The 18,511-nt window shown below is 40.9% G+C and overlaps 1 protein-coding gene across 1 annotated transcript in view; it reads right to left on the reverse strand.

The window, feature by feature from the left end:
- Positions 1-3,986: 3,986 nt before the first annotated feature.
- The window catches only part of C4BPA (complement component 4 binding protein alpha), a 51,034-nt gene continuing 36,509 nt past the window's right edge, over positions 3,987-18,511 (reverse strand). Inside the window, exons 8-12 of the mRNA XM_032137075.2 lie at positions 17,537-17,731; positions 14,358-14,546; positions 7,725-7,898; positions 5,009-5,184; positions 3,987-4,456 (exon numbers count right to left, since the gene is read on the reverse strand). Coding sequence (XP_031992966.1) covers positions 4,283-4,456; positions 5,009-5,184; positions 7,725-7,898; positions 14,358-14,546; positions 17,537-17,731 — 908 coding nt within the window. The 3' untranslated portion in view covers positions 3,987-4,282. The remainder of the gene's footprint in view (positions 4,457-5,008; positions 5,185-7,724; positions 7,899-14,357; positions 14,547-17,536; positions 17,732-18,511) is intronic.

An 18,511-nucleotide genomic window follows, 5' to 3' on the forward strand; every position in this document is an offset into this window, starting at 1 on the left:
ACTATCAAAACTTCTTCAAAGAGTTTTTTATAAAAGACTTTCCTCCTTTACAAGAAAGAAATGGGGTGCTGCCTTTCTGTTTAGTAAAAGCAGAATCTGCAGTGGCATATAAACAAGAGATCCTTTTTAAATACAAATGATGTATTGTGGCATAATACTTTTCTGAGCTCTATGGAGAACAGTCTTTTGGTAATAGTGGCAGATATTTATTCCTTCTGAATATATACCCCATTATAGGAATAACTGTTACTTATTTAGGATTCTATTATTGAAAAGTTTGACCCAAGGCACAGCAGCGAAATTTACAGTTCTCAATTTAGTTGTCATTATTGACAGGCATTGGTATTATTAGTCATTGCTAAGCATCTGAAACTTCAGTTCAAATAAGTAAGTTTTAATTGTCAAATGAAGTATAAACACATGAACTTTCTAGAAATATTTCCTCTTTTGGATAGGTCTTTAGCTAGTACATATATATACTTTGTCAAATATATGGATGTGCGTGTGTACATTTATAAAAACCAGTATGGATACATCCATTCATTGTGGTACATTTTAAAATAAAATATTTTAGCAGTGAAAAAAAAATACCTAGGTGATGGGTTGATAGGTGCAGCAAACCACAATGGCACACATTTACATGTGTAACAAACTTGCATGTCCTGCACATGTAACCCAGAACTTAAAATAAAATAAAATTTAAAAATAAATTAAAAATAAATAAATAGCATGAAATCAAAAGGTACTACTAGAGACAAAGACTTAACTATGAAACAAAAGAGTAAGAGAGGAACAAAGAAAGACTCAAAAAAAAACGAGAAAATAAGCAATAAAATGGTAATAGTACATCTTTAGCTATCAGTTATAATCTTGAGTGTAAATGGGTTAAATTATCCTATTAAAAGACATAGAGTGGTAGAATGGACTTTAAAAAACAAGACTCAGCTATATGTTGTGCTCAAGAAGCTCATTTCACCTATAAAGACATGCATGCACTAAAGGTGAAAGTATGAAGAAAGTAACCAATGCGAAACAACCCAAAAAAAGCAGGAGTAGATATACTTAGATAAAATAGACTTCAAATCAAAAACGATTTTTTAAAAGATTATTTTGTAATAAATGTAATGATAAAGAAGTCAATATGGCAAGAGGATATAACAATTGTGTTTGTGTATGTATGTATGTATGTATGTATGTATGTATGTATGTATGTATATACCCTCCACACCAGAGCACCTAAATATATAAAGCAAATATTAATAGACTTAAAGAGAGAAATTGACTGCAATAGAATAACACTAGAAGATTTCAACACCCCACTTTCAGCAATAAACAGATAATCCAGACAGTAAATCGACAAACAAACTTTGGAGTTAAACTACACGCTATACCAAATGGAACAAATTGATATTTACAGAACATTTCATCTAACAGCTGCAGAAACACATTTTCTCATTACCACATGAAATATTCCCCAGGATAGACTCTATGTTAGGCCATAAAACAAGTCACAGCAAATTTTTAGAAATCAAAAGTATACCAAGTACCTAAAAACAAAAAGGCCCATTAAGTCACAAACCCACAGCTAATACCATACTAAATAGGGAAAAGTTGAAAGCCTTTCTTCTAAGATCTAGAACAAAACAAAGACGCCAAGTTTCACCACTTTTATTCAACATAGTACTGGAAATCCTAGTCTGAGCAATTAGACAAGCAAAAGGGGATAAAAGGGCATTCAGATTGGAAAGGAAGAAGTCAAAATGTCCCTGTTTGTAGATGACACTATCTTATATTTAGTAAAATGTAAAGACTCCATCAAAAAACTCTTAGAATTGATAAATGAATTCAGTAAAGTTGCAAGATTCAGCATGAATACAAAAAAGTTAGTGATATTTCTGTAACCCAGTAGAGACTGGCCAATGCCATACTGCTTAGTCAACAGATGGGACCATACAGAAAAGGCAACTGTAGAAGAGTCCATCTGTATCCTGGCCATATGGCCTTGACCTACTCTAGAGATTACTGCAAATGGTCCCATAGGTGCCATTGGCTACCCATGTCTCTCTGACTGATGGTGAGCCCCATCCTTAGAGCCTGCTCAGCCAGCCAACAGTGTAGATCCCTTGGGTCTGGGAGCCATTGCTACTGGAGCCAAACTTCACCAGTGAGAGAAGAGAATAGGCAGAAAAATACCCAGGTCTTCATCCTGAGGAGGACAACTCAGAGTTGGGTTCTACATGCTCTCAGATGCTTCCAGCATGATTGAGTCCCAGTTGGCAATGAAATAACCCCCTCAACAATGTTCCCTCATGGGCTTTATTCCCTTCTCCATCTTACTGCCCACTCACTCACAGTGTTTTCTGGAACCACCTTTCAGGGAAACTAGTTGCTCACAAATTCCTGTATCAGGGGAAATTCAAAAATAAACATTAAACCAAGAAATGCCTAGTAGCCTAGTAGGTAATGGCTTTTAAGATCATGGATAGATATGTTTGATGTTAAGTGGGTGTCTTAGTCTATTTTCTGTTGCTTAGAACAGAACACCTGAAACTGGGTAATTTATAAACAGAAAAATTATTTTTTACAATTCTCAAGGCTGGGAAATCCAAGGCCACGGCTCGGCATCTGGTGAGGATCTTCTTGGTGGGGACTCTGCAGGGTCCCAAGGTGGCACAGGGCATTACATGGCAAGGGGGCTGAGCATACTAACTCAGGTCTCTCTTCCTCTTCTTATAAAGCCACCAGTCCCACTTCCGTGATAACAGCTGCGAAAATGCATTCTTCTCATTAGCACACGAAATATTCATCTATGAATGGTTTAATCCATTCATCAGGACAGAACCCCCATGAACCAGTCACCTCTTAAAAATCCCACCTTTCAATAGTTCCACATTGGGGATTTACTTTCAACATGAGTTTGGAGGGGACAAACATTCAAATTATAGCAGTGGGTTTCTCCAACAGCGCCACCTCCTCTGTTACGTCTAAAGTTCAGTGAAAGCCTGCCATAATGCCATCTCCTTCACATAATTTTGGGAAAATTAAGCCAAAAAGGCCAGTGTTCAAAAGGCCAGAGTTCTGTGTGCAGGGAGAGAAAAGACAGCCAGAGGAGCTGGGATAAGAGTGAGAAAGAGACTGCACAGGAAGCAAGAGTCAGAAAAAGTGATGACTTAAAGGAATAAAAGTTCCTAGAGTACCCAGAGATATAAGGAAGTTTGATATGGGGTATCTCTTCCTGTGTGGGGCAGTTGCTCAATCTGTTTTAACTTAATATTAAGGAAAATGGTGACCAAATCAGATAGAAGACTTGAGAATGTGCAGAGGACTGGCATGTGGGTTTCATCTTCATCTATCTTTCAAAGTTCCTTCTCTGGGGTTGGAATGAGGAAGTCAAATACAAAAGCAAATTTCCTTCTTGGAAGGCAATAGTGGAGATGTGGCATGAGTCAAAGAGACAACGTGCACAGGGGCTTAGGGGAAGGCATGACTATCCCAGAACGGGAGAATGGATGAGGCTTTGGGGGTGTGTTGACATTTAATCTCACAAGGGAGGACATGAGTGCTGTGCACACATGAAACTGTGGAGTAAAGGCAGTCTGTCCACGATAAGAATCCAAGTATGGCGAGGCATGGTGGTTCACACCTGTAATCCCAGCACTTCAGGAGGCCGAGGTGGGCAGATCACTTGAGATCAGGAGTTTGAGACCAACCCGGCCAACGTGGTGAAACCCCGTCTCTACTAAAAATATAAAAATTAGCTGGGCATGATGGCACACACCTGTAATCCCAGCTACTCAGGAGGCTGAGGTGGGAGAATTGTGTAAACCTGGGAGGTGGAGGTTGCAGTGAGCCAAGATCATGCCACTGCACTCCGCCTGGGCAGCAGAGCAAGAGTCTGTCTCCAAAAAAAAAAACCCAAGTACTTATTACTTGTGGCCCAAACAGTAAAACAAATGTATTAACTTTATATTATGGGTTTTTTAAGGGCGCTTATTTCACAGAGTCTTAAATGATCACAAAGACAAAATAGTTTTTTATACGTACATTTTTAATTGAAAAAAAATTTGTGCTTTGTGTCTTGAAAAGCAAAAATATGAGCCACACAGAGGATGATTAATAATTTCACAATCTCAAAGCACTAAACTTTAGCAAATTATCATTTCTAGATATTTATTATGATGAATATCACTGCCAAATTGACAGTAGATTTGCTAAACTGATCTGTATTGAATTGCAAGAGGCAAGCCAGCAAGACACCTTTTCCTCCTTCTTTTGAGGAAAATTATAGTTCTTCATCCAAAGTGGATTGTCTTGCCCTGTCTCTCTGTAGTTCCAGTTGTTCAATTTCCAGAGATAGCTTATATACCTCCAGGGCCATTTTCACATCCTCTGGGTTTGGGAGACACTGCATGAGTCTTTTGCCTGTGAGCACTTGTTCACAGCCTTCAGGGGTCTCCTAAAAGAGATATAAGTGGTGGGTGTGATTGAAAAGCTTCTCTTCTAATCATAAAGGAGGGTGGATCCTGACAGTGGAATGACTACAGGATTGAACCAAGACCAACCTCAGACTGGTGGTTGAGGCTGGGAAAACAAGAAATCACTTGGGTCCCACCACAGTCTTCCCCAGGGGAACATGGATCTGTTCTGAGACAGCTGTCCAGAAGGCCCCCATGGTAACAGAGGCTGTTTTTGCTGACCATCCAGAAATGGAACAACAATGTATTATATAGCTTAGCAAAAGTTAAGCTAGGAATCAGTACTACCGGGTCTATGAAACCCCGCTCTGTAAGGGCTCAGTTTTTCCTGTTCTCAAGTGAGAACAGGAGAACTTGCCACCCCTAACTTACCAGACTGCTTCAAGACAAAAAGAGTTTCTTTGAGTGGGAGTAGCTCAGAAATGAATCCTGACAAGTCAGATTTCACCATTGTGGAGTGGTACTGAGAATTGTGTAAACCTGGGAGGTGGAGGGGTTGACAGCACAGACATTCCTTGAATTGTGCCACTTACCCACTCACACCTGGGCACCTCTGGGTACCAGGTTCTGTTCTCAGAGCAAGTGATACTTTGGGGACCAACCACACCATAGCCAGAATCACATTGGATGGTGACATTTTCAGATTCAACATACTGATTCTTATCCACAGACAACCTTCCATTCACTAATTCTGGTTTCAGACACAGAGCTGTAATGGAAACATATTTTTAAGAAATCTGTAAATCTATGAAGAAGGACATGATAACAGTCTCAGATAATAAGAATGAACTGTATTTAGTTCTGCTAATTGTTCTATCTTTCTCTTCATTTGAAAACAATCATATTAGCATTTTATTGAGTATGACTACCTATCAGACTTCTGCTAAGCACTTTACGTTGCTATCATTTAAGTCTCCTGGCAGCCCTATGAAATGAGCACTGTTATTATTCCCATTTTATCTAAGAGACAGTTGAGATATGTTAAGACATTTGCTCAAAGTAATAACGTTTTCATGTAATATGACAGCATATTTCTTTTTTTATCGTACTTTAAGTTCTGGGATACATGTGCAGAATCTACAGGTTTGTTACATAGTTATACATGTGCCATGGTGGTTTACTGCACCCATCAACCCGTCATCTACATTAGGTATTTCTCCTAATGCTATCCCTCCCCTTGCCCCCCACCCCCTGACAGGCCCCAGTGTGTGATGTTCCCCTCCCTGTGTCCATGTGTTCTCATTGTTCAGCTACCATCTATGAGTGAGAACATGCAGTGTTTGGTTTTCTGTTCCTGTGTTAGTTTGCTGAGAATAATGGTTTCCAGCTTCATCCATGTCCCTGCAAAGGACATTAACTCATTCTTTTTTATGGCTGCATAGTATTCCATGGTGTATATGTGCCACATTTTCTTTATTCAGTCTATCATTGATGGCATTTAGGTTGGTCCCAAGTCTTTGCTACTGTGAACAGTGCTGCAATAAACATACATGTGCATGTGTCTTTATAGTAGAATGATTTATAATCCTTTGCGTATATACCCAGTAATGGGATTGCTGGGTCAAATGGTATTTTAGTTCTAGATCCTTGAGGAATCGCCACACTGTCTTCCACAATGTTTGAACTAATTTACACTCGACCAACAGTGTAAAAGTGTTCCTATTTCTCCACATCCTCTCCAGCATCTGTTGTTTCCATGACAGGCTATCTCTAAAAGAAGATATGTGACCCCAGAATCCCAACTAACGAGGTAACTCTCACTCACAGTTTTGATTGCTGTGAGATTCTAAGTATAAAAATTTCTTTCTTGCAGACATTTATGCAGCCAACAGACCTATGAAAAAATACTCATCATCACTGGCCATTAGAGAAATGCAAATCAAAACCACAATGAGACACTATCTCATGCCAGTTAGGATGGTGATCATTAAAAAGTCAGGAAACAACAGATGCTGGAGAGGTTGTGGAAAAATAGGAATGCTTTTACACTGTTGGTGGAGTGTAAATTAGTTCAACCATTGTGGAAAACAGTGTGGCAATTCCTCAAGGATCTAGAACTAGAATTACCATTTGACCCAGCAATCCCATTACTGAGCATATGCCCAAAGGATTATAAATCATTCTATGATAAAGACACATGCACACGTATGTTTATTGCGGCACTATTCACAATAGCAAAGACTTGGAACCAACCCAAATGTCCATCAGTGATAGACTGGATTAAGAAACTGTGGCACATATACACCATGGAATACTATGCGGCCATAAAAAAGGATGAGTTCATGTCCTTTGCAGGGACATGGATGAAACTGGAAACCATCATTCTCAACAAGTTATCACAAGATCAGAAAACCAAACATTGCATGTTCTCACTCATAAGTGGGAGTTGAACAATGAGAACACATGGACACAGGGAGGGGAACATCACACATTGGGGCCTGTTGGGGGGTGGGGGGCTAGGGGAGTGATAACATTAGGAGAAATACCTAATGTAGGTGACAGGTTGATGGGTGCAACAAACCACCATGGCACATGTATACATATGTAACAAAACTGCATGTTCTGTACATGTAATCCAGAACTTAAAGTATAATAAAAAAAATTTCCTTCTTGACTATTATTCTCCTGTGTACAAAAGAGACAATGATGGCAAATAAATACTGAAGTTTTTGACAGCAAAGTCATGTATGTTGACAGCAAACTTCTATGCATGTAAAAATCAGACCTGATCTCAACTCCTCCTGTCCCCACAACTGCTGCAAACTTCGAGTGCCCCTTCGCCCTCCCTGACCCCTCACACCAACACACACCATCTATATCATAGCAGGTGGTGCCTGCCCTGCACGAGACTCTGGTGGAAATAACTGTCACTCATCATATTTAGAATTCACTCAGGGGAGCCTATATTCATACTAGAGCAAGTTTCTATGGAAACTTTGCCACAGGCCACAGGTACACTAAGATAAAATGTGATGCTTTTAGAATATTTCTGGAAATATACAAGAAACCAGGTATGGGCTGCCCCAAGAAGGCTGAATTATGGATTGGGAGAAAGAAATGGAGGAGATTAATGTTTGTGTGTACCCTTTGTACTTTTTGCATTGGGTACCATTTGCATATATTGGTTATTTAATATAAATCAAATCAAATGTTTTCATGCTGCCTCTGACAGGGAAGAAACTTAGCTCTCAGTGCTCTCAGGACAGGTCCACCCACTTAATCTTGAGCTGAAAAGGAAGCTGGAGTTACCTTTACATTGAGGGGCTGGAGCTGACCAGCGTGAATACCTGCAGGAGAGTTTCGCCTGTCCGACCAGAATGTAGCCTTTATCACATTCATATGTAATCTCCTCTTCTTTGAAAAGGCTGTATGAACTAGATTGTTTATAATGCCCACGGGCAATTTTAGGAGGAAAATTGCAATCTTGAGGGAGATACAGAAAAGTGAGAGAGCATTAGCTTGTAAAGTGTATAAAGTAGCACATTGCAGAATATGTGTAGTTTGTAGGAGGCTTCATTCTGTCCTTCCATCCTTGCTGCCTGTAAGAGCACGTAGCCAAACCCAGACACTTGTGCTGCCCTCCTGTAAGCCTCAGGCTGAGCAACTATAGAAAGGCTTGAGATATAGCCCTTAGGTTTTCCTTCATCTTATTGACAAGTTCACTCAACTTTCCATTGTTTAGGAACTATTTTGGCATGAAGGTTGAATTCAGCCTTAGGTCATATCATACTCATAGTACACGTAGTCACTTTCAGGCTAAATGTAGACATTTGCATCTGTGAGAAACTGTAAGGATGTTATATCATCCACAATCTCTGAGTCATTGCTCCCCAATCGATACTGTCCATCCATGCCCAAGAAGAAAATATTGCATTTTAAAACATTATAGAAAAGAGCTCATTGGATAAATGAATATGGTAACTTGAACACTGAAATAGTCAAGAGGACATGGTGCAGAGCACCTCTCTGAAAGGGAACACTGTCAGGTCCACAAACACTGCATGAGAAAGTTAAAAAAAAAAAAAAAAGCAGAGCAGCAGGAATGTTAGACAAAGTACTATACCAGTGGACTATGGCAGTTATAAGTACTATAATAAGATGCTCCTAGAAGCATGGAAAAGGTGATGGCCCACAGTAAGTCAGACTGAAATGCTGGGATTGCCGTGGCAGATGGTATAAGAAGGGATTAAATGACTCAGGGAAGTGAGCGTGCTGGAGTGGACATTTGTGTACACTGAAAAACGCACCAGGTAGTTATTCCACATGGGAAGTCCTAGAGGGAACAATATTTACCAAAGCTATAAGGAATTCCCTGAAAAGAGGAGAACCAGCATCAAATGCTGGAGCTGATGACAAAAAAGTTCATTAATGAAAAAGGTTCACTGATAGCCATAGCAGTCAGAGAGCTGCTCATATGCCTCAGAAGCTAAATAAATGCAACCATTATAATGAATTGCAAGGTCAAAGAGGCAGTCAGGGGTGCCTGAGGGTTATGAAGATTAAACCATAGTTTTCTTAGGGGTGAAAACAGATGAGCAGCCAACAACATTATACACTTTATTTGTACCATCAAAAGAAATTAAGGATGGATGATCAAAGGACCAACGGCATTTGGCCCAATAAAAAGTCACAATCCTTTGCCCAATATATAAACCTAGGACAGTTTTCCAGCCTGGTAATCATTAATTGAAGATGAAGCCAGTTGCCAGGAGTGAAGATGCTACAAAATCTTGGAAGGTTTGCACAGTAATGAATCTGCCAGTCCTCCAAGAGGACTATGTTTATTTACATAGGTAACTGTGCACTGATAAAAGAGGTACAATAATTCAAAAATTATTGCACACAGGGCTTGAGTTGACATTGATACCTGGAACAATTATAGCTCTCCTATTAGACCAGTTTGTGGTCATTTACATTATCCTTGAACGTATAGTCAGAATAGACAAAATTGGTAGTTGGCCCAGCCCCTATATTGGGTTCTTGACCTGCGGGGTAAGAGCCATCTTATGCAGGAAGACCAAGTGAAAGCAATTGATACTGTCCACCCATCTCACCCTCTCCCCAAGGCAAATAAAGCAAATTTAAAGAAAAAAACACCACCACAATATCTCCCAGGGGTGGGAGAGGAACATGAAAATTAGTGCCGTTCAAATAGCTAAAGACATGGGAGTGGTCATCCCTATGATATTTCCATTAAATTCTTGTCTGTCTACTACAAAAATTAGAAGGATTCTGAAGAACTACAGTATACCACTGAAAAAACGACACCACATTTTAGTTCCTATTGCAGCCATTGTACCAGATGTGGTATCTTTGCTAGGGCAGATTAATGTGGCTTCAAATAAACGAGGTCACTGATTCAGCAGAGGCCCTTCTTTCCTTTCCTAGCAGAAACAGTTTGCATATACATGGAAGGTGTCAGGAGTGTACATCAGGAGTGTGGATATCTGTCTGGATATCCACAGAACATGACATTGATCCAATATATCAATGGCATCATGTTAATTCCCCCAGATAAGCAAGAGGTATTAGCATGATGATGCTCCAAAGTAAAAAATACAATAAAAAATAGAGTCAGGTGTTTGCCACATCAATAAAATTTTCAGAGGTCCAAGGTTCAGGGAACACTGAGATATCCCATCCAAACTAAAGTCAAATTATTGCAAAGTGCACATCCCACTCTAAAGAATGCAGTACAGCACCTAAATAGGACTTTTCAGATTCTAGAGGCAGCATAATTCATACTTGGGGTTATTGCTCCAACCCATAGGCTAGGGGGGACAAATGATTGCCAGGTTTGAGCGGGGCCCATGTTAGGAAAGTGCTCAACAGCAGGTCTAGTCTGCAGTGAAATTATCCTGTTGCTTGAGCCTTAGGACCCAGCAGAGCCTCGTGTATTTGAAGGTGGTTGTAGTAGGAAAAGATGTAAATGTCAACAGGACAATTACACCATATACCCTTGAGATCCTGAAGCAAGGCCACGCACTGCAGTAGAGGATTGTATGCTTTCTGAAATATAACTCTTGGCATGTTACCAGGTCCTGATAGAGAAAGCTCCCGACAGTGGGTCATCAAGTGATCATGCAGCCAGAATCACCCATCACGAGCCAAGTCTGTCAGACCCATCAGGTTATAAGGTCAAGCAGGCAACCATTCATTATAAGCTGGAAGTAGAGCATCTGGGATTGAGCATGGGCAGGACAAGGTGGCACAGGCAAGCTGCACAAACAGAAAGCCCAATTCCTACCTGTGCCCAGCCACTGTGGCAGGAATGCCTCTTCTTTAGCTCACAGTTGTGGCTATACCAGTTATCCAGTATAACCAACTGCCTGGATGGGGAAAATTCTGAGTGTGGTTCACAGATAAATATTTTTGGTATTGTAAACCAAAAATAAAATTCTAAGGTCCCCCAACCATCTGAATGGACCCTTCCTCTCAACCAAGGCATTCCAGAGTTAACCTGAACATCTTGTTCAGGCCATGATGGAAGAGAGGGTTGGACATTCCCCATTATACCCCTCCAACATTAACATCAACACAGATCTTAAATCTAATAAGAAACATTTATGGCTCAGTGTGGTGGTTCATGCCTGTAACCCCAGCACTTCGGGAGGCTGAGGCGGGCGGATCACTTTAGGTCAGGAGTTTAAGCCCAGCCTGGCCAACATGGTGAAACCCTGTCTCTACTAAAAATACAAAAATTAGCTGGGCACAATGGCATGTGCCTGTAATCCCATGCTGATTGCTCAGGAGGCTGAGGCATGAGAATCTCTTGAACCCAGGAGGTGGAGGTTGCCATGAGCCGAGATCGCACCACTGCACTCCAGCTTAGGCAACAAGGAGAAACTCTGTCTCAAAATAAAACAAAACAAAACATATCTCCACAACCCCTTATCATAAACCAGATATTCCTTTCTTCTGATAATAATTCAACCAATTGCCAATCAGAAAATCTACCTATGATCCGGAAGCCCAGCCCCACTCCTCCTTCCCTGACACCACTTTGAGTTCTCCCACCCTTCCAGATCAAACCAGTGTAAATCTTACATGTATTATGTCTCCCTAAAATGTATAAAAGCAAGCTGTACCCCAACCACCTTGGCCACATGTCATCAGGACCTCCTGAGGCTGTGTCACAGGTGCGTCCTTAACCTTAGCAACATAAATTTTCTAAATTGATTGAGACCTGTCTCAGATATTTTGGGTTCACAGTATGTGTTGTAGAGAAGTGAGAGATCACCTCCACCCTAATCCCCTTAGCTCTTATGTGGGCTCTTTGGCTGGATCTAGAAATCAAATTGACACTAGGTAGATTAACAAGGGGAAAGCACACAAATTTTATACATACATGGGGATCTTCCCAAGAGGGTAAAGTTTGAAAAAGTGGCCAAAGCAAGATATTTTATACTTTGTAAACAAAGAACAATAAATTTGAGAAGAAATGACAGGACAAAGAGGATTTGGCTAGGAGTAATAAATTTCTAGGAGAGTCACTAAGAGATGTATAGGGAGGGGCTGTAAAACTAGTGGAAGATAAAAGCTACTTTGGGAAGTTTAGTATTCAGGTCCACTGCAGCCCCTAATTCCCAGTCTCTGGTGATAAGGGCTATTTTCTTGCTCTAGTAGGGGGAGGGTACTGTTCCCAGAGCAATCTTTATGTCTTGTGCATGCAAAAAGAGACAGGACAGCTAGCCCTTTCTGAAACTTCAATTCCTCTAATGTTTTCCACTTGAAATATTCAACATACCAATTCAGCATATTTTGAAATGGCATGCCCTTCACTCCTTTGGTGTGTACAAGCTAAAATGAATGGAAGCTGCATTGCAGCCCAATCAAGATCAGTCCTGAAAGACAACTTGTAAGGGGTAATCTTCCTGAAAGGAAGTGCTATAGATGGTGCACCCAAAGAAAGTGGCCTAAGGATAGGCTAAATTAGGACTCAGGGCATGGAATGAATGGCTTGTCTGGTCAAGGTCCTAATCCTGTAAGGAGAAAGATTGGAAGATTGGGCACAAAGAGATCTGGGGTAGGAGCAGGTAAGTGGACATTTGAGAGTGGGCAGGAAGTGTGAAGATCTTTATTTTGTGTGTTAACACCAGAGCATCTCCAATGGAAAAGGTATTAAACAACCAAATAAAAAAAAAATAGTCTCAGCCAGTTGAAGTAAGCCATTCTCTGTTATTGCCCTCATGGGTGCCAGCACAAGAGGAAGAGGAGCAGAGTGGTTGTGGTGGCATGCATGGAAGACAAGCATGGGCCCAACAGCATGGGCTCCCACTCACCAAGGCTCACTGTTGTCACTGAATCTCCAACCTACCAACAACAATGCTAAGTCCCTAGTATGATACCATCACTTGAGGCAACCAAAACGCCACTTCCTAGCAAGTTGACTACATTGGACCTCTTCTACCATGAAAGGAAGAGAAGTGTATTCTGATAGAACTAGACGAATATTGCAGGCATGGGTTTGCCTTTCTTCCTTGCAGAACCTCAGTCAGCACGGTCATCTTAAGGGTTATAGAGTGTCTGAATAATTGGCATTGGCATAGGATCCACTACATCCAACTAGAAAACCCACTCACAGCAAAGAAGGTGTGTTGTTGGGACCATGCTCACGGAATCCACTACTCAAATCACATACTGCATCATCAGAACCTGCCGACCTGTGAAAACACTGAATGGCCTATTAAAGGCACAGTTGAAGTGCCAGCTGGGAGGCAATGCTTGACAGTGATGGGACACTATCTTCCAAAATGCTGTATTTATTTTGAATCATATTGACTTTTATATGGCTCTGGGTCCCCAGTAAAATAAATGCATGGGTCCAGGAACCAGGGGATGGAAGCATGAGTGGCCCCATTGGCTACCACTCTAAGTGACCTACTTGGGAAATTTGTGCTTCACATCTCTGAAGCTCTGGGACCTGCAGGTTTAAAAGGCCTGATTGGCAAAGTGGGAACATTTCTACAAGTGGGAGATAGGAATTTTCCTATTGATGGATAAGCTGCAACTAATGCCTGGCCACTTTGGGCTCCTAATAGGGGTAATGAGCCCTCACCATCGCTAGATAGAGATATCAAACACAAAGGGAGGAGGGTGGAATGCGTTAAACTTGAGCCTTTTTTTTTTTTCTTTTTGAGACAAAGTCTCACTCTATCGCCCAGGCTGGAATGCAGTGGCGTGATCTCGGCTCACTGCAACCTCCGCCTCCCGAGTTCAAGTGATTCTCCTGCCTCAGCCTCCTGAGTAGCTGGGACTACAGGCCCACCGCCACCATGCCCAGCTAATTTTTTGTATTTTTAACAGAGACCAGGTTTTGCCATATTGGCCAGGCTAGTCTTGAACTCCTGACCTCAGGTGATCTCCCCACCTCAGCCTCCCAAAGTGCTGGGATTACAGGCGTGAGCCAGCATGCCTGGCCCACTTGAGCCTTTTGGAGAAGCAGAAGGAGGCATTCCACACTGGGTGATGGTCTGACTGGAGGGCTCAGAGGCAACAGAAGGCCGCTGTTTGAGGAAGAAGAAGGAAACAAGTTCAGAAAGGCAAGTTCAATAGATTTCGACAGTTCTTCTTCTGCAGATTGAGACATATGGACCAGAAATAAGGGAAGAAAGAGAATAATACGAAGAAACAAAACGCAGTACTTGAAAAGTCTAGCTTATCTATTACATGTTGTCTATTTTCACTGATTCAGAAAAGAAGAAACTGAGGAGGCCAAAAGAAAGGGAACACACAATGAGGAAGAAGGAGAAAGTTGGACTGATTCCAAGAATCATGCAAGGTATATGAATTTTTTTACCTAATTTTAAACCTTCTCTTAATAATCTCCATCACACTGATATGAAGAAACTCCCAGAATAAGATAATTCTATGAACTCTTACTGTCTCCACATGATGGTGTTCTGGGACTCCATGTGCCATCTGCTTGGCATATAGCTGAAAACCTATGGATCTCATGACATGAAAATGAAATCTCATCTCCGTAGAAATAAACACAGTGATTGGCAGTACGAGTTTTCCTGTGTTGAGTGATTTCACCATTATTTAGCTTTGGTTCAGGGCAACATAATGCTGAAAAATAAAATGTGAGGTGCATGGTTAGTAAAATCACCATGGGGAAGCTTCTATGGCTAACAATCTCATTTCCGCCTTTGGAAGATCTCACCACTGAAGAGAGATTGGGGAAACAGAAAAGGAGACTCAAGACACTCCGAGTCTGCTCTTTTCGCCCTTATTTGCTAAAGTCCTCTAATCCAGTTACTTCCTTCCAACTAAGCATTTCATTAGGAGCCTCGAAAATGAAAAGTTGGATTAAACCTATATGAAGAGCCAGGTATGGTAGCTCATGCCTATAATCCCAGTGCTTTGGGAGTTCAAGATGGGAGGATTGCTTGAGCCCGGGAGTTTGAGACCAGCCTGGGCAACAGAGTGAGACCCTGGGCAACAGAGTGAGACTCTAAAAAATAAAAAATATTAAAAAAAAATTTAACCAATACGAAAATGTAAATTTTCAAAATTATTCAAGGGCAATGACAAACAACATCCATTTACTTATGGCTTCATTATTAAACTTTCTATTAACTTATACTTCTCAAGTCACAAGGAAGAAGAAAGTTTTCAAAAGTTTATATCCACCTAACAGCTAAAGCATACGAAAAAATTTAAATTACTGCTTATTTCAAGGATTTTTCTTTTTTGATGCAAAATTTAAGAGAAATAACCATTTAAATGGCAAGATCTTGCTTTATCACTCAGGCTGGAGTACAGTGGCACAATTATGGCTCACTACAGTCTCAAACTCCTGGGCTCAAGCAATCCTCCCACCTCAGCCTGCTGAGTAGCTGGGACTGCAGGTGTGTGCCACCACACCCACTAAGCTTTTTATTTTTTGGTAGACAAGGGGTCTCACTATGTTACCCAGGCTGGTCTCAAACGCCTGGCCTCAAGTGGTCTCCCCACCTCGGCCTCCCAAAGTGCTGGGGTCACAGATGTGAGCCACCACATCTGGCCAAATTCTTTAATTTTTTAATACAGTAAGAGCTGCTATAGGGACATAATTTTTTATTCATTAGTAGAACTACTTTAAGAAAAATCTTGCCGGGTGCGGTGGCTCACACCTGTAATCCCAGCACTTTGGGAGGCCGAGGTGGGCGGATCATGAGGTCAGCAGATCGAGACCATCCTGGCTAACACGGTGAAACCCCATCTCTACTAAAAATACAAAAAATTAGCCGGGCGAGGTGGCGGGCACCTGTAGTCCCAGCTACGCGGGAGGCTGAGGCAGGAGAATGGTGTGAACCCCGGGGGGCGGAGCCTGCAGTGAGCCGAGATCGTGCCACTGCACTCCAGCCTGGGTGAAAGAGCGAGACTCCTTCTCAAAAAAAAAAAAAAAAAAAAGAAAAAACTTGCTATTGTCTGATGTAAGAGAAAACATCAAAGCAGAATAAAATATTACATTCTCCATGTCAGTAACTCGACCAGTATTAAAATGGGGTCTTCTGGACATACTCAAACACTTCCAGTGCTCATTTGTTTAGGAATTATAATAAAAATATTCAGCAATCATATGGTTTGGATATTATAACAACAATAATATTTATGAAATGCTTTGCAGTGTAGAAAATACTTTTAAATATGTAAGTCATGAGTCTAAATTCACATTTGATCAGGTTTCATAACTTGGATAAATACTACTTCACTTCTGCTTTTAAAATGGTTAAAAATATTCTTTATTAAATAATTAAATCAATAAGACCATAGTGGGTCAAATAAATGTAACCAACTGGGTCCTGCTCTGTCTTCCAGGCTGGAATGCAGTGGCATGATCTCAGCTCATTGCAGCTTTGGCCTCTTAGCCTCAAGTTATCCTCCTACCTCAGCGTCCTGAGTAGCTGGGATTACAGGCGTGTGCCACCACATCCCGCTAATTTTTTAAATTATTTGTAGAGACAAGGATCTCACTCTGTTGCCCAGACTGGTCTCAAACTCGTGGGTTCAAGCAGTCCTTCCGCCTCAGCCTCCCAAAGTACTGGGATTATAGGTAGGAGCCACCGCACCTGGCCTAAATACAACTATAAAGGAAGTTTTTAAACATTTATAAGCAATACTTTTTGTTATTTAAGTAATGGCAGTAAGTTTTATTAAGTATATTTTTAATTCAGTCCTTTTGTTAAAATCTTTTATTCTATTTCCCCAAAATGAGTCTGAATAACTGCGATTAAACTTTGTTAAGTCTGAATATGAAATAAATAATCTTCTGGCAGGTTGATCTAAACTACCACTTTTCATTATTTGTGCATTTCACACATTGTTCAAATTCTGATATGCAGCATAAAATTCCCTGTATTCTTGGCCTCAGCGTCTTCACCTCTAAAGTGGCAAGGTTCTGATAGATGGATAGAAGAAACCATTTTTTCCTCTCTTGTCTGTTCTACTGAGGCTCATAAAATAGTATCCACTTGTCATTCAGTCCCTCACTCATTTCCACAAATAAAAGAGGTGCGTCTCCTACCACAGAAACTGGAGAAAGTCTCCTTTCTATCCTTCCGAAGTGAGAATACCGAGTCACGAGTCAGGATTTGTCTTCTAGAGGCAGATCAGGAAGCCCTGCCATCTCATATTTCAAGAGGCATGAGACACAAGTCACCTTGCAGCTGGTTACGTTCATGACTGTTTCACAAACTTGTCTTCTGCCAAACACCACAAAGCCCATACTGGGGAGGTAAGAGCTATGAAGGAAGCCTGACTCTGACAATAGTTGAGCTGTATTCTCCATTCTAGTTTTACCAGTAAGAAAACTAATACATAATCTGCATAATGTTTGACTTCTGTGTCTACTTCTCATTTGATTCTGAACTGGGATAAGGAAAGGTTACAATTTCTCAGGGCCTCAAACTGTAACATGTTTATGGTCCCCTTCTGGCACTAACAGTTTACTAATCTGTTGAATTAACTTAATTCTAAATTTGTTGTGAGGGATAAAATTATATTCATTTAAGGTAGAGAATCCTAGCACATACTGGACATTTAATATACAAAAATATTAAAAAACAAAAACTCACCCTCACATCCTTGGTATGGGGTCCATCTCAAATTTTTCTGACAAATCACAGTCGTAGGTGCATCTGTAGTGGGTTTGTAGCCAGGATGACAGCGGTACCTTAACACAGTCCCAACAACATACACATCCTCTTTTGTCAGCCTAGGATATGTTTCCCAGGAAGCATGTGGAATGTCTGTTAAATTAGTACAACTATCTGCTCATGAAAGAAGAAGAACAAAAGGACACTATTACTAGAGTTGCCACAGCAGTCAATAAGCCTGTCCTATCAAAGGGGGTCATGTGTTCATTCAGCCCGGAACCAGCCTGCAAGGCCTGATGTATCAACCACACCAGAAAACACACATGGACATTCGCTCAAATGTGCACACCTCCAGAGAGGCTCTTTACTAAGGGCACTCCCAAGTGGTTTCCACGTGCTGTGCCAAGCATAATAATATTAATTCTCATTCCTCTTCTTTACACTTCAGAGATTTTAGTTTCTGAACTGAAGCATGGCAGGAAAACTCTCACAAACAAATCTAACTATGTTTCCTGATTGATTGGGGGAAATAAACAGGAGCCGTTCCCCTCATCCAGATAATACCAGGAATGGCTTGGCAAGAAAAAAACCAAGCTCCAAGCATTTTTTGAGCCTGGGCCTGGGGTCTTGTCCTCTTCTCTCTTTCCCAATGCTACTGATTCATATGATATGGAAATATAATGCAAACATCTACCACGTTGGCTGTTTATTACATTTTATCTTCAGACATTTGAAATGGAATATAAAAGTTCTTTTTTAACAGCATTATTCAGATTAAAGTCACAACAAATAAATTCACCCATTTAGAATGTGCAATTCAATGGTTTTTAGTATATACAGAGTCGTGCAACCATCACCATTAACTAATTTCAGAACATTTTTATCAACCCAAGAAGAAACCTCATATTCATTATAGTCACTCCCTATTTCCACCTCCCCCAGGTCCTGACAACC

The sequence above is a fragment of the Hylobates moloch genome, unplaced genomic scaffold (genome assembly GCF_009828535.3).
Source record: "Hylobates moloch isolate HMO894 unplaced genomic scaffold, HMol_V3 SCAFFOLD_18, whole genome shotgun sequence".
NCBI classification, from domain to species: Eukaryota; Metazoa; Chordata; class Mammalia; order Primates; family Hylobatidae; genus Hylobates; species Hylobates moloch.